A 26522-nucleotide genomic window follows, 5' to 3' on the forward strand; every position below is an offset into this window, starting at 1 on the left:
CTCTCCCCCTCTCTGCCTCTCTGCTCCTCCCCCACTTGCACACGCTCTCTCTCTCTCTCAAAATAAATAAATAAACATATATATATATATATATATATATGTATATATATATATATATATTTGATTATTTTTATTGGTATTTTGCAGCTTTCACCATACAGGCTCTGTGCATGTATTGTCAGATTCTACTTAAGTATTTCATTTATTTCAGTGACTACAAGAGTTATTGTGCTTTTAATTTTGATTTCCTAAAGTATATAGAAAAAAAACAGGAAAAGACTTTTGTATGTTTAGTGCCATTTCTAAACTTATTAAAAGGATTTGTCCTTGTAGCTCCCTTGGGAATCAGTTAAGCTTTCTAAAATGGGCATGTGCACTGTGCCCTGTCACATAGATTTGTGAGAATTAAGTGCAGTAAGTGCATAATGTTTTTAGCCCAGAACTGATACAGAGATTCAACAAATAATAAGTGTTATTATTATTATTATTATTAACAGTATAGTGTAAGGTTTCCCTTCCTCTTATCCCACCTCTGAAGCATCTATCTCTAGCAAGGTGAACAGAGTCCATTCCTTTCCTCTTCCTCTCCTGTCACCTTGCCCCTCAGATTTCCCTAAGTCACCTCCCTCTTGCTAGCTCCGCCCTCCACAAACCCGCCTTCCTGATAGCCCCGCCTCTGCCCCTCCCACTCCTCCCGCAGCCCTCCCCGCGTTCCCCAGCACAGCCCTTGCTCAGCGGGGCTGGAAGCTCATGGTGTAATTTCGTGGGATAGTGGCAAAGCCCACAACTTTGGGGGACACGTCAATGTCTTGGGGCAGCTGAGGGGACTTGAGGCAGAAGTTCTGCAAGATGGTGGTGAGGAAGAGAAAGAGCTCCATTCTAGCCAGACCTTCTCCGAAACAGTACCGCTTTCCTGAAGAGACAGAATGGGAGGGCTGGAGGTGAGGCCTGCTCTCACTGCTCCCTTCTCCACTACCCACCACCAACTGCATTCTCCCAGAGAGCAGGGACTGAGAAACTTTCAGAGACATCTCTAACCCTCTCTGAGCATCAGTTTCTCTTGTACATGGGATAGGGGTGAGCTATCCCAAGCTGTAGCAATGGGAAATTTAGGTGCCCCTTCCTTCCAAGCACACACTCAGATATGGCTGCCGGGCTCTCATCTCCTCCCAAGGAATCTCAAGAATCTAAATGACTTTGGACAAATATCTGACTCACTAAGGACTTTGATTTCCCCCATCTGTGAAATGGATACAATCATCCCTTTCCAGTTGCTTGGACACAGGTACTTGGTAGTCATGGGGTTTGCAGCTGGTTGGCTCTAGAGTAGATCTTAGAGGGACTTTCAAGTTGGAGACAGACCCCAAGCTACAGCTTAGAGACGGGATGTGGGATGAAGGAGGCCTGGTTGGTGGGAGCGGTGGCTTAGCAGCAAGCAGACCGGGGTCTCTTACCAATGGAGAAGGGCACAAAAGCATCACTCTTCTTAAACTGGCCCTTCTCATCCAGGAAGTGCTGGGGGTGGAAGTCTCGGGGGTGGGAAAAGAACTTGGGGTCTCTCAGCACAGAGCCCAGCATAGGGAACACTTCAGTGCCCTGGTGAGGAGGAGAGGGGTATTTGATAAGGTGGAGTGGGGGCAGGGTGTGCTGAAAGCACATGGAGGTTGGAGGGACAATGCGGGTGCCCTGAGTGATAAGAAATGGGAGGCGGGGGAGCGTGGGTCCCCTGGGGACATGAGACTCAGGTCTCTGAGCCAGGAAGCTTGGCAGACATGGGGGTTCATGTCTCTTGAGAAGGGAAGTTGGAGGAGCACGGGTTCTGTGTCTCTTAGGACAGAAGGTGTGGGGGACCCACAGTTCATGTCTCTCAAGGCAGGAGGTTGAGAGGACATGGGGGTTCATGCTCTCTGGAACTGGGATTGAGAGACATCAGGTTTGTGTTTCTCTAGGCAGGATGTTTGGGGGACATGAGATCCATGTCCTTGAGGGAGGAGGTCTAGACATGAAGTTCATGTCTCTTGAGAGAGGAAGTTTGGGGGTATGAGGTTCATATTCCCTATGAAAAGAGCTCTGGGGGAGACACGGGATTCAGGAATCTCTGAGGGGAATGAAGGGACATGGTGATTGGAACAGTGTTTGATTGAAGCAATGGGACAGGGGCTGGGAAGCTTCTAAGAGAATAGGTTGCTGGGTCACAGGGATCAGGTTGGAGGTCCCCCAAGGTGGGACAGGAAGATACCTTGGGGAGGAAGAACTCCCGAAACTTGGTGTCCTTGGTGACTCTGCGGGCCAGTCCCATGGGGATCATGTCTCCAAATCTTTGGATCTCATGGATCACCGCCTCTGTGTAGGGCATCTTGGCCCTGTCCTCAAACTTGGGCTGCCGGTTCTTGCCAATCACCTGGTCAATCTCCTCATGGATTTTGGCTGTGGGAGGAGGGGGAAGGTATTTAAGTATCTGGGGTCTCGGGGCAGTGATGATAGTCCAAATATGTACATCCATGTGTCCCATGGACTTAGACCATTCAAAACAGATGTTGGCCATTCGCATTGTTGGTGCAGCATCCTGTTCACCCGGTCGTGCCAGAATCATGAGTAGGCATAAGGGAGGAGTTTGGGGAATGGTTTGGAGAGCAGGCAGTGGATATACATTTGACCCAGCATGGAAGCTATTTACCAATCCGTTCAGATATTTTCAATACTTGAACACCTAGTGAAACTTGGCTGGTGCTCATCAGCAGAATATCACCTAGTCTCCGGATAACAGGGTATGTCTGAGGCTTCAGGGATCTGGGGAAGGTGGGGATGTTGCAGTGGGCTCAGAGGAAGTTTGAGGGCCTGTGACTGCCACTTTGTTGCCCCCCACCCTGCAGCCTTACCCTCCACATCTGGGTGCTTCATGAGCAGCAGGAAGCCATACCGCAGGGTCGTGCTGACTGTCTCAGTGCCCGCAAAGAAGAGGTTCAGTGTGGTCAGCACCAGGTTCTTCAAGTAGAACTCTGTGTCGGGGTTGTTCTGCTCCTATAGGGAGAGAGGGCTTCAGGCCAAGCCCACTCCCCTCAGGGCTCTCAGGGCCCTTCTGGGGTCTTTCTCTTTGGACCCTCTCTCTTAGATCCAGACCAGAGGTGGGAGGAGGGACTTGGTTCTACGAGCTCTTTGTTCAGGCTGCTGGCTCTGCCCAAAATGCCCTTCCCACACTCCTTACCCACCTGCCTATCTGTCCTTTACTCTTCAAGAACACTTTTTTTATGGTGGGGATATTGAGAAGGAGAGGAATAGAGTCAGTGAGTGCATGGTACGGAATTGCTCGCTATTATGTTTGGCACACACAGGTCCTGCCCATGGGCAGGGGCTCAGTAGAGGGAGCAGCCATAGTTATTATACTTGGGATTGTGAGGATGTTTGGGGTGTACCTCCTGCATGCGGATGAGGAAGGAGTCGATGAAGTCCCGCGGGGAGTTGGGATCTAGCGTGCGTTGGTTCTGCTCCACCTTCTTGGCTATGAAGTCCTCCAGACCTTTCAGATCCTTAAATGCCTGTTGCTGTGGTCCTGGCAGGTATTTCATCACTGAATAAAACATCTCATAGAGCTGAGGATGGGGAGAGAAGAAAGGACAGGAAGGACAGCTCTCAGCAGGCAGGTCTTGATAGGAGTGGGACCTTTCTCATGGCAAGGAAAGCACTGAATTAAAGGCCTCCATCCAGATGTTAAGGATTTATATGGGGCTGATGGGAGGAGATATCTAAGTTTTCACATGAGTTAAGTGTGAGAACCCCTATCCCAGCATGTTGGAGAGATGGTTTGGGACACATCCAGATATTCAGGTGAGGTTGCATTGGGAAACTCCTGTCCAGGTGTTTACCTATTTATTTCTGACTGATATGAAGGGGAGGTAGGTACCTGTTTAGGTCTCTAGATATCAAGTAGGCTCAGTTGGAGACAACTATCCAGATATTTAGAGGCTATGGAATAGTGATTTCTATACAGGTATTGAGGTATTAAAGTGTGGCAGGTATGCAAGTGTTGAGGTGGGGGAAATACCTGTTCATGTGTTTCAAATATTCACACTGGGCTGGAGGGGAGCACTGCTGTAAGTGTTTGAGTGAGCTGCATTGAGGAACATAATTTGGGTGTTTGGTGAACCATCTATCCAGATGTTTACATGTTTAGAGGCCTTCTTGGTTGGCGTATCTGTCCAGATGTTCAGATATTTCAGTGGGCTCTGAAGAAGTACTTATCTAGGTAGCCCAGTAGGCTGGTTTGGGACACCTGTGTAATACTCAAATGATTTTGGCAGACTGTATTTTATAGCACCAGGTGTTCATGCATTCAGGACATGGACAGAGGTGGTCACTTGTTCAGGTGTTAAGGTATTAAGATGAAAAGATGGAATGTCTTGACAGGGAGCCAGTTCTAGATATTAAGATAGGTAGGGTGGGGGCACATGCCAAGGAGGAAGGCTGGGCTTATAACAGCTATCATGCCTGCAGGCTGTTTTTTGTATGTTTGGTTTGGGTTTTGGATTTTTTGGTGGGAGAAACATCTGTTGAGATATCCAGGTGTCCTTGGAAATGGGGTATTCTGGTGTAGCTGTTCCATTGTCCAAGAGTGGTTTTGATGGAACCCTATCTGGGAGAGGAAGGGAGTTTGGGGTACCTGTCTCCATGTGAGGAAGCAATTGGAGGGTTGTAGTAGGGTGTTGTAGAGACAGACTGGGACGGGTTACCTGACCCATAGATGTAGCTGTGAACTGGAAGCTTCCCAGCATCATACGCAGCAGTGACAGGAACTCTTTGTCCTCATAGTCAAAGCGGTCCCCAAAGACAATGGAGCTGATGACATTGGACACTGTCTGGCTCAGGAAGAAGGTGGGATCGATGAAGGTGCCTGTGGAATGGGATGGGGTTGAGGAGAGACAGGGATCTGGGGGAGCATCCGCTGGGCAATCTGACACCAGCCTGAGAAGTGGAGGAGGGCACCGGAATGATGAGCCAAGCTCTCAGCACAAGAACTCAGAGCCGGGAGCCTAGATGCCTTCCCCAAGGCCAGTCCCCTTCCAGGACCAGAAAGCTCTTGCATCCTCGTGGGTACTCTCCTCCTTCTTGCCCACGCCCATCTGGCTCACCTTGTGTGCCCCGGAAGGCCTCGATGAGGAAGCCCGCCTCCTCCTGGATCCGCTCCTCAATGCCACGCTTGCCCACACCAAAGTCCCGCAGCGTGGTGATGGAGAAGCGCCGGAGCTGCTTGGCTCGCTCGCCATTGCTGAACGTCATCCCTGGGGAGGGAGGATACAGTTGGGGGAGGCTGGGAGGGGTGGGGGCAGAGGTGGAGGGAGGTGTGCAGAGAGCAGGAGTGGGGGAAGGAAGGGTTCAGAGGAGACAGGGAGATACAACTCAAGAGTCAGAGAAATATTGAAAGAGATAGAGACCGGGGCGCCTGGGTGGCGCAGTCGGTTAAGCGTCCGACTTCAGCCAGGTCACGATCTCGCGGTCCGTGAGTTCGAGCCCTGCGTCAGGCTCTGGGCTGATGGCTCGGAGCCTGGAGCCTGTTTCCGATTCTGTGTCTCCCTCTCTCTCTGCCCCTCCCCTGTTCATGCTCTGTCTCTCTCTGTCCCAAAAATAAATTTAAATTAAAAAAAAAAAAAGTTGAAAGAAAAAAAAAAAAAAAAGAAAGAGATAGAGACCGAGTTGGAAGAAAAGAATCAGGAGAGAGACAAGGACGTGGAGATGGACTGACCACGGTTCTGAGTCAGAAATCCAAGAGCTCCTCAAAGACACACAGAAAGAAGAGGCATATCTGAGAGAGAACAGGGACATGGGGCCAAGAAGCAGGGGACATAGAGACGCAGGCACTCAGGGTCAAGTTAGAGAAGACCAGGGAGAAGGGAAAATAAGCAGGGACAGGGACAGAGGGGAGCAGGGGGAGAACTCGGCCTCAGCCTTGGGTGGGAGGGTGAGTCAAGAGAACAGTGGGGAAACTGAGGCCATCAAGTGTTCCTGACCACATGCCCCCATCCCGAGCCCCTCACCATAGCCTTTGAAGAGCCAGTCGAAGGTGGCCTGCCCGCCTCGCCCGCCGAATTCCTCAGCCTGGTCCACCAGCGCCTCCTTCACGGCCTCGTGTCCACACAGCACCACAATGCGCCGCGGCCCCAGGTGGACCGTGAACACGGGGCCATAGCGCTCGCTGATCTAACCAAAGTGAGAGTGCTTAGAGGGAGCAGCCCCACTGGGAACTGGCCCTGTGCCCAGACCTCACCCATTGCATGCATTTCCCCCAGGTTCTGGCACTCAAGGGGCAGGTATCCCAGGATCTACTCTTTCCTGCCTAGGACCCTGCTGCCCCATCTTTACAATTCCACTTTCCTAAGACTCCCATCCAACCTTGCCCGCCCCCTGCCACAATGCCCCAGCTCAATTAGGCAGGCCCCCAGCCCCACCCCCTTCCACCACCCCTGCCTCAAGGTACCTTCATGAGAGAGTTGTACATTTGCTGTGTGTTCAGCTGCAGGTAATTCCCGATGAAGGGCAATGGGGTGGGTCCTGGAGGGAGATTCCCCCAGAGCTTCCTCTGCCTCCAGGCAGACATCAAGACCATTATTGTCAGGCAGGTGAGCAAAGCCACCAGAAGGAGCCCTGAGGCCAGCATGATGGCAGTGGGAGTGACAGATCGCTGGGGTGGTTTGCCTTTATACCACTTGAACAAGAAGGGCGGACTTTGATTCTAATTATGTAATTGTGCCATTTCACCTCCAGCTACACCCTCCTGGGCTCACCACAGAACTTGAGACACAGCCAGCAAGGCAGGAGAAGGGGACCCCAAGGAGATTAACAGGGAGAGGGCCCCAAGACAGAATGTGTCACGCCTCAAGGGAGTCCACCCCAGGGCTGCAGACTTGGTGAGACATAGATTCCAGAACTGAAGAGTTTATAATATTTGCATGGGGAGCCCCCTGAGCTTTGGATTTAGGATCTCAGAGTGAGAACAGACCCCAACATGTACGTTTTGAGGTCTCCAGAGTGAAGAATCCAATATCTGGGTTTGAGGATGAGATTCCAGGGACTCAATTTGAGGGTATTGGGGCAAGGGAGGACCCCTGGCTGTGATGAGGGTTCCTGGGAGAAGTATATGGGAATCCAGCACGATCAGGGAATGAGCACTTGACCCAAACTTTGACCTGCCTTTGTTTTGGACACAGTGTCACCTCGGGTACCCAGAATCCTCACTGGGGCCTCAGAGAAAGGTCAGGATCAGTGTCATGGCCTGTCTGTGGTTGGGAAAGGGGTAGAAGTCCAGAGCCACATTCAAGTGGAACTTTCCTTAGGAAAGAAGAGAAACTCATGGTCTTCCCCCTTGCATCTGTCTCCTTCTATCTCTGTCTCAAAAATAAATAAACGTTTAAAATTTTTTCTTAACAAAAAAAAAAAAAAAAAAGACTAACTCATAGTCTCAGTGGCAGAGAGACTGGGCAGAACTTGAAAATAGTAATGACATCCACCAATACGGTGCCAAAAAGCCCAGCTGTCTCAAAGGGTGTGATTTACAGAAAGCCGCACTGGCCCTACCCAGGTCCCTGGGGGAGCTTACTAAGTTCATCATTTCCATGTTGGTTTAGGAGAGAGCCGGGCCCTGGATGCTAAAAGTGGTTGTGAGGACAGATGGTGGCCCTGCTGTCCTGTCCTCAGTGACCTTCTTCCTTAACAAGAGGGTGCTCCCCTTTGGTGAGCACTAACTATGAAGAGGCAGTGTGCAAACTGTGATCTCATGGAATCCTTCTGGCAGTGGGGTTCTGTCATAGCATCTTCATTTTGCTGTTCAGAAGAACAAGCCTCCCTACAGACACCTACTGGAAGTCACACAGGTGGCAGGTAGGCAACTGGGATTTGAACCCTGTCCATTCCTTCCTCCATTGACTGGCCTAGCCCACCCTGAAGGCCAAGTGGAGACCAAGTCTAGCAATGGGTGGCGTGGAGACTAGCATCAGTGTTGGACGCAGAGATACAGTGGCAGGCTCTGTTTTCAATCCTAGACGCTAGGATTGAAAACAGGTTGGCCCTGAACTTGATATCAGGAGATCGTTAACAGAGCCATGTCTGGTGCCAGGAGGGTCTGAGAGCAGGCCCAGGTGGCCATCGGGGTGGCTTCAGGGTGGCATCATGCAGCTCTGGGGTTGGTCCCAGCAGACTCTGACATGAGCACCATGTGGGTGCTGGACTGGTCTTCAGTGGGCCTGAGAGGGGCCCCGATGAGCACAAGGCAACATCTGATAGCTGGACCCCCTGCTCAGATGCTAGCCCTAACCTTAGAGGAGTGCAGGTGCATGAGGTTGGCACTCTCAGTACTGGTATGTTGCTCTAGGCCCCTGAGCCAGAGTCCTATGAGGGAGGGAACAAGGGGCAGAGAACAAAGCAGAAAGAGGAATGTTGTTTGTTGGCTCTAAAGGGAGCACAGGAGGGAAAGAGTTAGCAGAAGCCTGGCAAGTATGAGTCCCCCAATCCCAACCACCAGTCTCTACCTGGCCGGACTGAAAGCCTGCCCCCCCCCCCACCACTTTCCCACTTTTTCTTGGCAAGGAGGGAGGTAGAATTTTGAGAGTTTGTTTCAGAATGAGGTTGGCACCAGTTAGGGCACTGAGTGTTCAAACGGCCTGTCATGAGCAGGGGAGAGAATCAGGTGCATGACAGGCAGAAGTACATCAGGAGAGAGAGGTCAAGTGAGATTGACCTTGTTGGTCACCCTGGAACTCGGAGTGAGGCCAGCATCTGTCATCACATGCCTTCTCCCCTAGAGGCAGGAGTGTGCCACGCCAGTGAGCAGGGGTCCCGGTATCAGCTTCCACAGTGAGGTAGTGGTGCACCCAGGAAAATCCCTTTCCCTTGCTGAGACTCAGTTTCCCTTTCTAGGCAATAGCACAGCAGTTAAGAGCATGGTTAAGGCATGGATTGGAATCCCTTGTCCCTTCTTTGTTGTGGGACCTTGAACAGGTCACCTCACCTCTCTGAGTCTCATGGGGCCAATAACAGGACCCACCTCTTAGCCTATTTTCAGAGGAGTCATGGGTTCATGCGTGTGAAGTACATGGCAGTGAGTGCCAACGAATGGTAGCTGTTCCGATTACTCCACAGAATGAAGGACATGAGTAAGGGGTTCTCTAAATCCCCTTCTGGATTTGATCTTATCTGGTCTAAAGTTCTGAATACTTCTTCTTTGGGAAAAGAGGAAGGGAGAGAAAGCTTTGTGGGAACCTGCCTGCCTTTCCTTCCTTGGCACAGCTGAGCCTTCCCCCCTGGGGCTGATAATAGGACATTGACCTTGGATGTGTGTGCAGACCAGTGTGCAGACCAGTGTGAATGCACACCAGCCCTTGTCTGTCTATGGGTAACTGAGTACATGCTTTGGGGTATGCCTGTTAAGGGATGTCTACACATATGTCTGTGTGTGCACCCTCATGTCTGACTGTGTGTTAATGGTGTATGTGCACGTACTACTGGTGACTGGGTATGGGCATGTGGATGGACACGTGTGTGTGTATTCGGGCACAGTGTGTAGGCACGTGGGTCACGCTGTGTGCACTTGTCTGAGATCTGCTTGTGCCTGTCTGTGTTTGCATTCAAACAATGCTGACCCGGCTCTGTCTCCCTTCTCTAAACACCAGCTGATTCCCTTATTTTTCAGGGTATTGCCTCGCTCAGTTTTCAAGGGTTACACTCAGCGGAAAAAGCCTGCATCGGACGCATGTGTCCTGAGAGCATTCTGAGGTGGGTCAACTCCTATTGCATGAACTAAAATATCCACTCAGAAAATTCTCTCCCATAGTCTCCCCCAGGCTCCTGAGCCATTCAACACTTTTAAGACAGTCATCCAGGGGTGCTTGCGTGGCTCAGTCGGTTAAGTGTCCGACTTGGTCTCAGTTCATGTTCTCGCTGTTCGTGGGTTCCAGCCTCATGTCGGACTCTGTGCTGACAGCTCAGAGCCTGGAGCCTGCTTCCCATTCTGTGTCTCCCCCTCTCTCTGCCCCTCCCCCACTCATTCTCTCTCTCTCTCTCTCTCTCTCAAAAATGAATAAACATTTTAAAAACATATTAAAAAATTTCCAGACAGTCATCCAACCAGTGCTCAGTCAACCCACCACTCCATGACGCCTGTGCTGAGGGATGCAGAGGACACTAAGGTGACCAAGACAGACTGTGCCCCACCCTCATGGAACTGTCATGCCACAAGGGAGACAGAGCAGCTACAAGTCAGTGAAGCTCAGAACACACAGGGCTGGGGTGAGAAGTCACAGACAGAGGAGTCATGGTGGGGATGGGGGAGACAGAGGAGTCAGGGCAAGGTTGGGGGAGACAGACAGAGGGGTCAGGGCAGGATTGGGTGGCACAGGTGTCTGTAGGGGCCCAGAAGTGGTACCTGTTTCAACCTTGTCAACTCAGGCTGAGTCACCTGAGGGCAAAGTAGGGATTTTTCAGGGCAGGATAGGGAGAGTAGAGAGGGAGAATTGTGGGCAGAGGAATCCAAGTGCCAAGGCAGTGGAGCATGGTCGGGTGCTGTTAGGGTGGAAGGATCTGGGGCCCTGCGCACTGATGAGGCTGTAGCCATCAGCAGGGGTCAGACCTGCTGGACCTTATGGGACTTGGTGGGGAGCTGGACCGTGTCCGAAGACGATGGGGAGCCCCAGGAGGGGTGTAGGCAGGGGAAGAAGATGGTTAAATTTGTGTTTCAGAGGGATTGTTCAGGTTTTTGGAGAAGCTGAGACTATAGATGGAGAGACATAGAAGTAGCTTCTATAGGCTCCAGGTGACAGAGGACAGGGCCATGAGCATGGGGAGGAGGCATGGGCTGGAGAAAGATATGGAAGGACAAACGAATTCTTCCTTGGTTATGTGGTGGTTGTGTGGGGTGAGGTGGGGGTAGAGCCCAGTGTGGGGGTAGGGGGGAGTGTCATGCATTGGTTTGGGGACACAGATCAGGAGCAGGTTTGAGGCAGGAGACATGTTGGGGAACTGGGCACAATCCCTGCTTCTAGGGATTTCTTAGACTGGTGAGAGAGCAGATCCGGATAAACCAAAATCTTCAATGATCCCATTAGTATTCATTAACAGTTATTTGTGATAATTTACTACTTGGGGTTGAGGATTGGGAGTGCTTCCTAGAGGCGGTGTCGTTTGAACTGGGTCTTGCAGGATGAGCTCACAGGTGGCGGAGGAGAGGAGGGCAGGGCAGAGAGAGCCTCACAAGCCAGGCTTGGCCATGTGAGATGGTGGGACAGAGCAGACGTCTGTGACCGCTACACCCCCTGCTCCCTCTGCCATCCTCATCAATCAACTTTCTGCCCTCTACCCCCAGCCTGACCCAAACTCCAGAAAACCTGGCTCACGGTCACAAGTGTGCCTGAAATCTATGACCCTCTCCCAAAGGAGATTGTTTGTTTAATTGAAGTAAAGGGGCCCCTTGGCTCTTTCAGTCAGTAGAGCGTATGGCTCTTGATCTTGGGGTTGTGATTTCAAGCCCCACACTGGGTGTAAAGTTTATATGTATATATACATTTATACATATATATAAATTTATATGTATGTGTATATATGTATATGTATATATGTATATGCATATATGTAAGTAAATAAATCAAGATAATACTTATTTAAAAAATTAACCCTTTTAATGAAAACAGTTCATAGCAGTTAGTACAATTTACTACATTCACAGAGGTGAGAAATGAACCACCTCTCACTAGTTCCAAAACATTTCCAAGTGAAAATCTTAGGTAAGCCTTCTTGGTTTAAATTTATTTTTTCAATGTTTGTTTTTGAGAGACAGAGAGAGAGAGACAGAGCATAAGGTGTGTGCGTGGGGGGGTGCAAACAGAGAGGGAGACACAGAATCCGAAGCAAGCTCTAGGGCCGAGCTGTCAGCACAGAGCCCAACATGGAGCTCAAATTCATGAACTGAGAGATCATGTCCTGAGCCAAAGTCAGACACTTAACAGATTGAGCCACCAGGTGCCCCTTCTTGGTTTAAATCTAAATGCTAGTACTGCTGACAATGATAGCATTCCGTGAGCCTATGATCTGACCCTGTGAAGCTCTTTATGGGCATCTTATTCAAGTCCTCACTGCAAGCCTGTGAGGTTGGGTTTATCATGCCCAGTTTGCAGATGAGTTAAGTAAGGCCCAAAGAAGTGGAAATGAGTTGTTTTGGGCTCCATGGCTGATCAGGGTAGAGCCTGGGCCTGGCCTTATGTTGACTCTAGATTTCATGCTCTTAACCCCACTCTGGGCTGCCAATCCCCACATTTTTTCTTTATGAGACATCAGAAAACTGTTGCTGATAATCCTGTGGTTCTTGAAAAACTTCCCTGTAAGCCTAAAACCAAAGAATCCAAATGTTAAACTAATAAAAGTAAAACCGGTCTTTCAATAGGAGGGAGGCTTGACCTTCAGCTTCTTTGGGACATTAACCAAAGACTGGGTAACCAGTGTCACACAGTGAAGGGGAGAATGAGTAGAACAAGGTGTTTGATCAGAGACTGAAGTGTTTGTGTTCAGGTTTTAGACGGCGGCCAGGATCAGGGTGGGCTGCGGGAGTGTGGCTGAAATGGCATCAAGGGAAGGCCAAGGAGAAGGAGAAAGTCAAGGTGCTTTCTGTCTGGTTGCTGGGACAGCTCTTGCCAAAGGCCACTCTCATGCCTTCTTGTAGAAGCAGGGCTGCTCTTGGAGGAGAGAGAGGGAGAAAGTTTGAGAGAAGACAGAGCCAAAGGAGACCGATTCAAAAAAAGGGAAGGGTTTTCCTAAGAGGGTGGAGGGCTATACTCTAGAGGTGCTGTGGGGAGTTTCTGACTCTGGTCATGGTTGAGTAGCTCCTACTGGATCAAGCATCCTGAAAATAACAGCCACCAACTCAGAATAAAATGTTTAAAAACAAATGAAAAGAAACAACAACAACAACAACTCCCCGTGCAGCCACTCTGGAAACAGTATGGAGGTTCCTCAAAAAAATAAAAATAGAACGACCCTACGACCCAGCAATTGCATGACTAGGCATTTATCCAAGGGATACAGGTGTGCTGTTTCGAAGGGACACATGCACCCCAATGTTTATAGCAGCACTATCAACAATAGCCAAAGTATGGAAAGAGACCAAATGTCCATCAATGGATGAATGGATAAAGAAGATGTGGTATAACCATTCACAAAAATAAACTCAAAATGGATAAAGGACCTGATTGTGAGACAAGAAACCATCAGAACCCTAGAGGAGAAAGCAGGAAAAGACTTCTCTGACCTCAGCCGTAGCAATTTCTTACCTGACACATCCCCAAAGGCAAGGGAATTAAAAGCAAAAATGAACTACTGGGACCTCATGAAGATAAAAAGCTTCTGCACAGCAAAGGAAACAATCAACAAAACTAAAAGTCAACCAACAGAATGGGAAAAGATATTTGCAAATGACATATCGGACAAAGGGCTAGAATCCAAAATCTATAAAGAGCTCACCAAACTCCGCACCCGAAAAACAAATAACCCAGTGAAGAAATGGGCAGAAAACATGAACAGACACTTCTCTAAAGAAGACATCCGGATGGCCAACAGGCACATGAAAAGATGATCAACGTCCCTCCTCATCAGGGAAATACAAATCAAAACCACTCTCAGATATCACCTCGCGCCAGTCAGAGTGGCCAAAACGAACAAACCAGGAGACTATAGATGCTGGAGAGGATGTGGAGAAACGGGAACCCTCTTGCACTGTTGGTGGGAATGCAAACTGGTGCAGCCACTCTGGAAAACAGTGTGGAGGTTCCTCAGAAAATTAAAAATAGACCTACCCTATGACCCAGCAATAGCACTGCTAGGAATTTACCCAAGGGATACAGGAGTACTGATGCATAGTACTGATGCACTTGTACTCCAATGTTTATAGCAGCACTCTCAACAATAGCCAAATTATGGAAAGAGCCCAAATGTCCATCAACTGATGAATACATAAAGAAATTGTGGTTTATATACACAATGGAGTACTACGTGGCAATGAGAAAGAATGAAATATGGCCCTTTGTAGCAACGTGGATGGAACTGGAGAGTGTTATGTTAAGTGAAATAAGCCATACAGAGAAAGATACCATATGTTTTCACTCTTATGTGGATCCTGAGAAACTTAACAGAAACCCATGGGGGAGGGGAAGGGGAAAAAAAAGAGGTTAGAGTGGGAGAGAGCCAAAGCATAAGAGACTCTTAAAAACTGAGAACAAATTGAAGGTTGATGGGGGATGGGAGGGAGGGGAGGGTGGGTGATGGGTATTGAGGAGGGCACCTTTTGGGATGAGCACTGGGTGTTGCATGGAAACCAATTTGACAATAAATTTCATATATTGAAAAAAAAGAACACTGAGAATCAATGAAAATAAACTAATCAATATCAGGAATGCTTATAACAGTGAAAAATAAATATCAAACTAGTCCATAAAAAAAAAAAAGAAGATGTGGTATATATATATATACAATGGAGTATTACTCGGCAATCAAAAAGAATGAAATCTTGCCATTTGCAACTACTTGGGTGGACCTGGAGGGTATTATACTAAGCAAACTTAGTCAGAGAAAGACAAATATCATATAACTTCACTCATATGAGACTTTAAGAGACAAAAAAGATGAACATAAGGGAAGGGAAACAAAAATAATATAAAAACAGGGAGGGGGACAAAACATAAGAGACTCTTAAATATGGAGAACAGAGGGTTACTGGAGGGGTTGTGGGAGGCAGGATGGGCTAAATGGGTAAGGGGCATTAAGGAATCTACTCCTGAAATCATTGTTGCTCTATATGCTAACTAATTTGGATGTAAATTTTATAAATAAATAAATAAATAAATAAATACCATTCCCTGACATCACTGGAGAGTGAATCAAAGCAGGCAGATACTGAATGGGGTCATAAGAAGGGAATGTCCTATTATTAAAGCTTTTGGTCTGAAGGCAGGTGGGGACCGTGCCTTGAGGATGGCTGAAACCCAGGCAGAAGCTTTATTAAGTTTTCTGAGTTGAAGGACCAGAGGACAGAACGCAGGATGATTATAGAGCCTGGTGGTAGCAGTGATAGAATCTCAGAAAGGAAAGATCTAGAGTCGGCGGGGGGGACCCCCACATTCTATATACATGCATACCATGTTTTCTTGCACTTCACAGATACAGCATATTTTCCAAATGGAAGGTTCATGGCAATCCTGTCTGGAATAAGTCTATTGTGCCATTTTTTCCAATAGCATGAGCTTATTTTGTACCTCTGTGTCACATTTTGATAATTCTCACAATATTTCAAGACCGTTTATTATTGTTATATTTGCTCTGTTGATCTGCGATTAGTGACCTTTGCTGATACTATTTTAACTGTTTGAAGGGGCCACAAACTGTGCCCATATAAGACAGCAAACTTAATTGATACATGTTATGTGTGTGTCCTGAGTGCTCCACCGACAGGTTGTTTCCCTGTCTGTCTCCCACCCCTGGGCCTCCCTATTTGCTGAGACAAAATATTGAAATTAGGCCAATTAAGGGGCACCTGGGTGGCTCAGTCGGTTAAGTATCCAACTTCGGCTCAGGTCATGATCTAGCAGTTCATGGGTTCGAGACCCACATCAGGCTCTGTATTGTCAGCTCTGAGCCTGGAGCCTGCTTCGGATTCTGTGTCTCCCTCTCTCTCTGCTCCTCCCCCATTCACTCTTGGTCTCTCTCTCTCTCTCTCTCTGTCTCAAAAATAAATCAACATAGGGGCGCCTGGGTGGCTCAGTCGGTTGAGCGTCCGACTTCGGCTCAGGTCATGATCTCACGGTGCGTGAGTTCGAGCCCCACGTCGGGCTCTGTGCTGATAGCTCAGAGCCTGGAGCCTGCTTCGGATTCTGTGTCTCCCTCTCTCTCTCTGACCCTCCCCTGTTCATGCTGTCTCTCCCTGTCTCAAAAATAAAATAAACGTTAAAAAATTTTTAAAAAAATAAATCAACATAAAAAAATTTTTTTGATTAGGCTAATAACCTTACAATGGCTTCTAAGTGTTCAAGTGAAGGAAAAAGTCACACATCTCTCACTTCAAATCAAAAGTTAGAAATAATTAACCTCAGTGAGGAAGGCATGTCAAAAGCCAGCATAGTCCAAAAGCTCAGCCTCTTGTGCCAAACAGTTAGCCAAGTTGTTAAGGCAAAGGAAAACTTTTGAAGGAAATTAAAAGTGCTACCCCAGTGAACATATGAATGATAAGAAAGCAAAGCAGTCTTATTGCCATTTAAAAACATTTTTTTAAGTTTATTTATTTTTGAGAGAGAGACAGAGTGAGAGAGGAGGAGGGGAAGAGAGAGAGGGAGACACAGAATCTGCAGCAGGCTCCAGGCTCCGAGCTGTCAGCACAGAGCCCGACGTGGGGCTTGAACCCATGAACCGTGAGATCATGACCCGAGCCAAAGTCAGACACTCAACCGACTGAGCCACCCAGGCACCCCCCAAAAAAAAATTTTTTAAAAAAGAAAGAAGAAAAAAAAGAAAGGAAGAGAAGATATATAATATGCACCCCTATGTTTATTGCAGTGTTATTTACAATAGCCAAGATTTGGAAGCATCCCAAGTGTCCATTGACTGATGAATGGATAAAGAAGATGTGGTATGTATATGTACAATGGAATTTTACTCATCCATAAAAAAAGAATGAAATCTTTCCGTTTGCAACAATGTGGATGGAGCTAGGGAGTATTACGCTAAGTGAAATAAGTCAGTCAAAGAAAGACAAATACCGTAATTTCACTCAAATGTGGAATTTGAGAAACAAAACAAATGAACAAAGAAAAAAGAGCAAACCAAAAAACAGACTCCTAACTATAGAGAACAAATTGATGGTCACCAGAAGGGAGGTGGGTGGGGGGATGGATGAAACAGGTGAAGGGGATCGAGAGTACACTTACCATGATGAGCACTGAGGAATGTATAGAATTGTTGAATCACTATATTGTACACCTGAAGCTAATATAACACTGTATGTTCATTATACTGGAATTTTAAAATAAATAAGAATAAGAATTTGTCCAAACATTTAAGAAATATATAAGAACAATTGAGGGGGAGCGGAATATGCTTACAGAAAATACAAAAAGAACCAAGGCTTCTCAACTTATTGACAAAAACTTGCAAAAGCTTACAAGAAAGGGAAATTTCAACTGAATATTTGTCATGAGAATAGGTGCCAAGAAAATCTATGACAATATATTAAGTCAGGTACTGAAATACATAGATGGAATAATGTTCAAAGCCAAATGGGTTTACTGCAGGAAAATATGCCACTTCACAGCCACAGAAAAGCTAAAATAGAAAGACCAGGGGCGCCTGGGTGGCTCAGTCAGTTAAGCGTCCGACTTCAGCTCAGGTCATGATCTTGCGGTCCGTGAGTTCAAGCCCCGTGTCGGGCTCTGTGCTGACCGCTCAGAGCCTGGAGCCTGCTTCAGATTCTGTGTCTCCCTCTCTCTCTGACCCTCCCCCATTCACGCTCTGTCTCTGTCTCAAAAATAAATAAACGTTAAAAAAAATTAAAAAAAAAAAAAAAGAAAGACCAGGCACACCCAAGGATTGCCATTGGTGTGGAACAATAAGAAGTTTCACACCTTGCTCTTGGAGTTGTACAGTAGCACAGTCTCTTTAGGAAACTGGCTGTTTACTGAAATTAAACATATGTCTAACCAGTGAGGAAGCAAAACCTTGGTACATACCCAAATGTGATGAGGGCACATGTAACTACTAGGATGTTTACAGAGAGTTGGTCAAAATAGCCAAACAGTGGAAATAACTCAACTGTCCATCAACTGTAGAGTAGGTAAATAAGTAATAGCCTATTCACACAACGATATTCTGCATAGTAGTTTAAAAAAGAACAAGCTGCTGGGGTACCTGGGTGGCTCAGTCAATTGAATCAGTCTGACTCTTGATTTTGGCTCAGGTCATGATCGTGGGATAACGCCCCATGTCAGCCTCCAAGCATGGAGCCTGCTTGCAATTCTGTCTCCCTCTACCCCTTCCCACCCCTTCTCTCACGGAAGGAAGGAGGGGAGGAAGGAAGGAAGGAAGGAAGGAAGGAAGGAAGGAAGGAAGGAAGAAGGAAGGAAGGGAGGGAGGGAGGAGGGAGGAAAGAAGGAAGGAAGGAAGGGAGGGAGGGATGAGGGAGGGAAGAAGGAAGGAAGGAAGGAAGGAAGGAAGGGAGGAAGGGAGGGAGGGAGGAGGAAATAATTTTTTTTAGATAGTTTCCTTTGGCTGAGGGACACTAAAGTTAGCAGGATAGGTTGGAGAAAACCAATTTCACTTTATATCCATTTATAGTTTTTGAATTTGGAATCAAGTGAATGTGTTACTTGTTCAAACAGTAATTTCACAAACCTGAGCAGAGGGTGTGTCTGTTTCCAAATGAAGGAAAGAGGAATGATTGGGCCACAAGCCCCAGAGAAACCAGTTGACATAATCTCAAGTAATAGTCGCAGTGTTCTAATTGTCTTTAGGTTCTATTTGAAGTGCTTCACATTTGGTGACTCACTTAATCCTTTAAGTAACCGTTTGAAGTAGATACCATTATCACGTCCATCTCACAGACAATTTAACTGCATCACATCAAGGCCTAGTCATTGCCCTTAGAGAGAGCAGAGACAAGAGACAGACGAGAGCAAGAGGTAGACCCTTGCTCTATTTGACCCAGGCCAGCTTGATCTCAGAGTTGTGCACTTAACTATGGTGTTATGCTGCCTCTTTCTTTTTTTTTTTTTAATATTTATTTATTTGGGGGAGAGAGAGTGTGAGCAGGGAGAGAGGCAGATGGAAAGGGGGACAAAGGATCTGAAGTGGGCCTGCTCTGACAGCAGCAAACCCAATATAGGGCTTGAATTCACAAACCATGAGATCATGACCTGAACCGAAGTCAGATGCTTAACCAACTGATCCAGCCACGGGCCCCTATGTTGCCTCTCTTGACAAGCAATAATGGCCCTTCATGTTTGGGCTTCTAGGATTATGGCTTTTCTACTTCATGTCACATGTTCAGATGTTTTCCCAAATCATAATGAGTGGGGTTGAAGGCTCTTCCAGCCTCCATCTTGCACTCTGCCTGGACCAGTCCTTTTCCATCAACATGCATGCAAGGTTATCTACTACAGATCTCTTCTGCCCTCAAAGTGAGATTCCCTCTGGGGTTGTTGGAGTCTTTTTATGGCATCAGACTTGAGCCAGATGCATCCCAATCTATGAAAGGAGTTCTAAGAAAAAGGAGCTTCAAAAGGGGGAAGGTTAGAGTGTCCTTGCAGGTACCTTGATCCCTGGGCAAATTTACCTCACTCTAACCCAGCGACCAGCTCTGCACTGGAGAAGAGCTCTGCACTGGACACGCTTCATCCCTTAGGCAGTATCTCTTCTTCTGAGAACAGTGCTTCCCCCATTCCATTGGAAACTTGCTCAAATTCATGTGGTTTGGGAAGGAGAAGGTAGGAGTGGGATCATGATGCAGGCATGAGCAATCACAGTACACCTTTCCTGCCACCACAATGATTTCATCAGAGATGGCCACATGACCACTCAGATTTCTTTCTGAAACTTTTGCTTGAGCCATTGGGGAAAGAGTTTCCTCTTCTTTAAAAACTAGAACCATAAATACAATGTGTCAGTCAGCTTAGGTTAATTTATGCAGCACTAACAAATGATTCAACAAGGGTACCGTACTCACATAAAGTCATGCTCAGTTTTAATTAGCTATGAATTTGAATCATGTCTTCTTCATTGCTGGACAAAGGTTGAGGAGGAGCATCTACCTGGAGCAGGCCAGTGTCATGTGAGGGAAGGAAAGTAGCAACACTATGAGATGATCCTTAAAGTTTATGCTTACCAGCTTCTTACCTCATTTTCACTGATGATTTATTCCCCAAAACAAGTTAAGTGGGCAAACCTGAAATGGGAGGGTGAGAAATTTAATCTGTCCATACGGTAAGGTTCAGTAGGGAAGGAATATAATCTGCCAAAGACAATGTAGGCCTAAGACTCCAAAAAACCATCTTACAACCAGTTGGGGAAGCCCTAGAAGAGAACAAAGTCATAAGCAGAGTAGTAGACCCAAAAGATACAGTTATGGACAGGGTCCAGAAGGCTTATCTGAGCACCTGAATCCAAACATGGTAACGTCTGTCAACTTAGTGTGAGTTAACCAACTATTTTTGCTAAAGTTGCTTTGAATTGAGTTTCTACCACTTGCAACAGATGAGTCCTGACCCAGGGATATTGGAAAGGTTTTTGATTATTCCTGTCCTACACCTCTACCAGGAATTTAAGTGATAAATCAATTCAAATTGGAATCTGTTCTAACATGAACAGCTATGATCACTAAGACACCTCAAAGCAAACAACTTCACTTCCTAGTTCTCGCCAATGATCCACACCTCGACATGCAGAACCAAAGTGGCAAACCAAGAATCTGAGAATCACTAACTCTCTCAATCTGAGCATCAGGGACACTGCACTTTAGGATTAGAAATTCTTTTTAATTTACATCTAGGCATTACATTAGATGATCCCCTAGCGTGGTAGATGTCAATGGGAAGCAATTGGTATTTCTTCCCAGCACCTATGAAAAATCCTTCCCACCCACTGCTTATAAAGAAGGAGGTGGCTGCATTCGGCTTCCTTCTGTAAACCCAGGGCTATTCCCAGACAAGGCATCTGATTGTCAGGAGAGGATGGATGGAAAGGAGGAAAGACAATCCTATTGTCACAGAGCTAACAGAGAAAGCAGGTGTGATCAGATTTCAGCAGAGGTGCTGAGCAGAATCATCTTCAAGCCACCAATGACCTCGCTGTTTTGACCAACCATTGCCCGTGCCCAGTTCCAGAATTTTGAAAGGTTACTCTCCATTTAATGAAAATCTGAACTCATGACATTCATTGGAAGGTGAAGCAGCTTTGAGAGGTCTGGATGTGGGGAAGGCTGAAGAGCTGGCTTTAGCCCAGGATCTGTCACGAGCCACCTGTACTATCCTAGCTCCTATGATTGGCCACTGTTTCCCCTTCTGTGCAATGGGGATGGTGATGACCTCTGCCTCCTCACTTAAAAGCCTCACTTTTAGGTCAAAATGGAAACCGGAGTGCCTGGTGGTTCAGTCGGTTAAGCGTCGGAATTCGGTTCAGGTCATGATCTCGTGGTTCATGGGTTTGTGACCCGCATCCAGCTCTGTGCTGACAGCTCGGAGCCTGGTCCTTACTTCAGATTCTGTGTCTCCCTCTCTCTCTCTCTGTCCCTCCCCTGCTCATGCTCTCTCTCTCTCTCTCAAAAGTAAATAAACATTAAAAAAAATGTTTTTAAATGGAAACCAGATGATACAGGGCCTGGAAAACTGTCACTGGCTACAGGCATAAGGATAGTTAACATGTGCTGAGCACCTCCTGTTAAACACTGTCCTTTTAGTTCATTTAATCCTTACAACGTCAAAAGGGAGATGTTATGATGACCTGCATCTACAGATGAATAACATGAGCCAAAAAGAAGTTAAGTACTTGCCCAAGTCACATAGGCAGTCTGGCTTCAGGTCACTTGCTCCTTTTTCTACCACACTCTCCTGGGGATTCAGGTTCAACACCAGTTATCTGTTGGGTCATATATGTCTCAGCAACCCTGTTTCCTCCATGCTGAGCCCTCTGACCTGAGACTCAAATACCATCTGCACCTGTCCTAAAAAATAGCAATCAATAATAATAACAAACAAATATTGTTGAGGGTCTATTTTGTCTTACCCATATGAAAATAATGATTAGTTAACATTTATTGAGCATTTCGGTAGACATAATAACCATTTCTCTTGCATGGTGTCACCAAGTCTTTACAACAAATTTGGGAGGAAGGGACAATATCAGTGGTATAATGGGAAGTATCTAACAGCTGACTTGCAGCAGTAGGGGTGGGGGGTATCCTCTAACTTAGAGCTGATTTCAAGTTATCAACTCAACATAAAGTCACTAAACAGTGGGATTGAGAAGAGATGCCTGGTGGCTCTTGTGAGTTGGTACTGACCAGTTCCAACACACCACTGGTTTATGTTCATTTTACAAAGCAAAAAAGCAAGACTTCCATGATTTTCTTAAACTCACAGAGGGAGTAAACAGGGAATTGGGTGTTTGAACCAAGGCAGTCTAGATGCAAAACTAAGACTCTTACTCACTATCTTATACTGTCTCTCTAGACTGGACTCCTCCTTGGACCAGAGATAATTCATAAAGAAACCTGTCCTCAAAGAATCCACTAGGAGGAATCAGCAGATTTATTCCCCAGAGAAACAGTTCCTAGCTTGCTAGTGTCCCTTAGCAGAGACTGAAGGCCTCACTGTGGAACATTAAACGACCACACAATCTGTACTGTCATGAGCTGAGAATTCTCTTATTTGACAAGCCATAAAGTTGGATGTCTGTAGCAATAATCTATTGTCAAGGTAGTTGTATGAGTAGTTGGCTCAGGTTTGGTTCACACCAGCTCCTGATGTATTGTCCTCTCTTTCCATCTCCAACCTTGGCTTCATGGAGAAGATTCTTATGATCGACTGATAAAAGACAAAAACAAAACAAAACAGAAGCAACCGTGGGCCTGGTTTATGTATGTTTCTAAGTCATACTGACACCAAGTGGAAATGGGCTGATGGAGAATTAAAGTTCATTAAATTCATTACATTCCTTCCTCAAAGAAAGTGAAGGAGTAAGAAATTTGAGCAGTATATTTGATGGTCCACATTGACCTGACTGAGAGAGGGCCGAAAGTATGAATATATAGTAACTCATGGGAAGCCAAATGCTCAGGGACTTTGAAAGAAAAAGATTAGAAGAAGACTGATGAAAAGCAGATCCAGGGAAGAGGTGTTTGGACAGACCTCTTAGAATGGCCTTAGAATAGGAAGTTTGGGGGTGCTTTTTTTTCTGATATGAATTCTCAGTAAAGCACATCCAATGCAGAGTTTGGGCTCAGATGTATAGCATGATTTCATGGCATGTGGATTTCACTCAGCCTCTACCTCCAGCCACCTAAGTGCTTCCTCAATAGGCCCATATACAGAACAGACAGTGTCAATGGGAGGGCTATGCATGAACTGAACAACACAGATCTAATCTCAACAAGGCTAACCTCATTACCTCCAATGCTGAGAGCCTAGCCTGCCACCAGCAGAGACCAAAGATGAGCCTCTGATGTAGGATCATCACTCAGGGGATACCAGCTAGCAATTCAGTGGATTGATTACATTGAATCCTTTCATCGTGAAGAGGGAAGCTATATTTCCTTATTGAAATAGACACCTATTCGGCATATGGATTTACCTTCCTTGACCATAATATATCTGCATTGACATCCACTGACTTAAAGAAGGCATTACTGACAATTGTAACATACTATAAAATATTGCTTCTGATCAAGGAACTCATTTTATAGCAAAGGAAGTGTGGCAATGTACTCTAATCCATAGAATTCACTGGTTTTACAATATGTTTCATTACCCAGAAGGACTTAGCCTCAGAGAATGGCAGAAAAACCTTCTAAAAACTTTAAAGACTCAGTTACAATGTCAGTTGGAATGCCACACCCTGAAAAACCTGTTCTCTTTTCATAATGCTGTTGATACTTTGAATAAGTGACTGACACATGATTTTATTTCTCCCACAGGATTCAAGAATCAGTGGTGGCATGGGGCATGGTGCCTTTCATTAATAACTCACCTGTAGCGTCTTTTCCCTGCAGTTTTAAGCTCTGCAGTTTGGGAGGTCTTACCTGAAAGGAGGAGAGCTTTCAACAGAGTACCTGACATTGGTTCAATTGAAGGGGAGGTTGAGATTGCATCTCAACATTTTGGTCTTCTCATCCTATGGTACCAATGGGCAAAGAAACACTCTTAGAAGGAGCGGGCGATCCTGATTAGGAAGGAAAAATTAGATTGCTGATATATAAGCGGGGCATGAAGAAATATATCTAGCACTTAGATGAGTCTCTGGGTACCTCTCAGGACTTCTATGTCCAATATAGGAAACGTTAGTGGAAAATTACAACAACTGCAAAAAAAAAAAAAAAAAATAGAGCTATGGAAGATTTAGATAATTCAGATACAAAAATCTGGGTCATATCACTTGTAAGTGGCCCCACCAACTAAGGTCCTGGTTGAGAGAAAAAGAACCATATGCAATTTGGTAGTTGGGTGAAGGAAATATAAATATCAGGGGCTGGGAGAATATGGTGGGGCAGCTTTCTGACTTGAGGATAATGTGCCAAGGCACCACTGTTTCCTTGAATAAGGAAAGGGTTGGATTTTACCAAACTTGGGTGGGAAATTTCTGAGATGGCAGGAGTGCTATGCTGGGGAGACTGAGTTGGGATAGCAAAATACAGCATGCTTGGGCAGGCAAATTGATGATTTTTAGAGCCCTTGATTCCTTGTTATTATTATTCTCATTTTGCTGGTGAGGACATTAAGTCTCAGAGCCATTGAACAACATACCCACAATTACACAGCTAAAAAGTAGCAGTACCCAGACTTGAACCAGATCCCTTTGGCTCTTTCTTGCCCTTTTGTATTCTATACACAGGCAAAAAGAAAGGCCAAGTGTGAAGTAACTTAACCTCCAGAGCTCTGTATGTTTCATAATCACCATAGTTGTCCAACTCCTAACATGTTCAGATTTGTGTGAACAGCTTAGGTTCCAATTTCAGATGCTTTCCATGGTGGGTGGGGGTGGAGGGGGGTGATGGGAGCAAACTCCAAATCCACGTGTCTTGTTTCATAACAAGGACATTAACAAGTGCTTGTTCAGACCATAACCATCCACGTGCACTGACTCTTGGGAGATGGCTGAAAACCTTGACTCACACAATCTTCAATGTATGGCATAAAGATTCATGAAATCTGGGAACTATGGTCTCAGTACCAAATACTTGAAATATTGCAATCATTATACACAGAATCATAGTCCCTTAAAAATAAAAATGTTCTTCTTTTTAGTGTTTATTTATTTTTGAGAGAGAGAGACAGACAGAGCATGAGCAGGAGAGGGGCAAAGAGAGAGAGACAGAATCCAAAGCAGGCTCCAGGCTCTAAGCTGTCAGCACAGAGCCCAATGTGAGGCTTGAACCCATGAACCATGAGATCATGACCCGAGCCTAAGTCAAATGCTTAACTGATTGAGCCACCCAGGTGCCCCAAAAATAGAAATGTTCTAATATTTGGGGTGCCTGGGTGGCTCAGTCGGTTGGGCTTCTGACTTCAACTAAGGTTGTGAGTTTGAGCCTTGCATCAGGCTCTGTGCTGACAGCTGAGAGCCTGAAGCCTGCTTCCAATTCTGTGTGTGTCTCTCTCTCTGCCCTCTCCCTCTCACATTCTCTCTCTCTCTCTCTCTCTCAAAAGTAAATAAACGTTAAAAAAAATAAGAATTAGCGATCAGACTAAACAATAAATTCCTATAAACCAATAAGGAAAATTCCAAAGGATATTCAGAGGCAGTCTGCCGTGGAGGAAATTGAACGGCCGACACACATTCTCAACTCAGCGCCACTTGGAGGAAAGTAAATGAAAGCAAGATAGAATTTCACACTCACTGGATTAGCAAAATTCCATAACTGACAACACTGAGTATTGAATGGCAATACAGGACTCTTTATACACTGTGCATGGGAGTATAAATTGGTTCAACTGCTTTGCACAGCAGTTTGTCAATGCCAAGTCCAAGCCAGCAGTTCCACCCCCAGCGATCCACCCTGGAGAAGCTCTCACAGCTGAGCACAGCAGGTGCCCCAGCTAAAATGTCAACTCCATGAGAGCAGGGCATTTTTGTCTTATTCTTTTCTGTATCTCGGTGCCTACATCTAGTCGGTGTTTGATTAATATTTGCTGACTTGATAATGAATGAACTGAAGACATGGAGATATTGAGAAAGATTGCTCTGGCTCCATCGAGGAGGTGGGGACTAGAGGCAGGAAGAGCGGTGTAGGGTGATACAGGTAGAAAGTGACTGTGTCCTCTATCATGGAGACCAGGTCAGACCAGTCCAGAGGGAGGGGCTGTCCCTCCCCTATTGCACCACTCAGCCAGGAGGTTCTTTTTTTTTTTTTTAAGTTTATTTATTTGTCTAGAGAGAGAGAAAGTGTGAATGGGGGAGGGGCAGAGAGAGAGGAGAGAGACAGAATCCCAAGCAGGCTCTGCACTATCAGCACAGAGCCTGACCGCAGGGCTTGAACCCCCCACAAACCGTGAGATCATGACCTGAGCCAAAGTCGGAGGCTTAACAGACAGAGCCACCCAGGTGTCCCACAGCCAAGATGTTCTTAAACTCGTCTTCAGTAAATTGAGAGTCAAGCATCGTGTGTGATGGGACTCATCACTCAGAAACCCTGTTCCAGGATCTAGGAAACAGTCTGAGCTCCTCAGCCTGGCATTCAATGCCCTTTAATTCCCACCTTCCCCTACACTCAAATGCTCCCCTGCCCCAGGAGACTGACAGGTCAC

The 26522-nt window shown here is 46.3% G+C and overlaps 1 protein-coding gene and 1 long non-coding RNA gene across 2 annotated transcripts; one reads left to right on the top strand and one right to left on the bottom strand.

Annotated features, from left to right (window-relative positions):
- Window positions 1-459: 459 nt before the first annotated feature.
- CYP2A13 (cytochrome P450 family 2 subfamily A member 13) lies at window positions 460-6673 on the bottom strand. The gene is made up of 9 exons (XM_053905900.1): window positions 6470-6673; window positions 6030-6192; window positions 5127-5276; window positions 4728-4888; window positions 3414-3590; window positions 2880-3021; window positions 2240-2427; window positions 1455-1596; window positions 460-913 (listed from the first exon to the last, which is right to left on the bottom strand). The coding sequence occupies exons 1-9, from the start codon at window positions 6647-6649 to the stop codon at window positions 732-734; spliced, it is 1485 nt and encodes a 494-aa protein (XP_053761875.1). The 5' UTR covers window positions 6650-6673; the 3' UTR covers window positions 460-731.
- On the top strand, window positions 2656-11440 carry LOC109256668 (uncharacterized). The gene is made up of 3 exons (XR_002075736.2): window positions 2656-2768; window positions 9677-9759; window positions 10099-11440. It is a non-coding gene; the product is annotated as an uncharacterized LOC109256668 (long non-coding RNA).
- Window positions 11441-26522: the final 15082 nt, after the last annotated feature.

Source organism: Panthera pardus, unplaced genomic scaffold (assembly GCF_024362965.1).
Source record: "Panthera pardus isolate Hobbes unplaced genomic scaffold, ASM2436296v1 HiC_scaffold_18, whole genome shotgun sequence".
NCBI classification, from domain to species: Eukaryota; Metazoa; Chordata; class Mammalia; order Carnivora; family Felidae; genus Panthera; species Panthera pardus.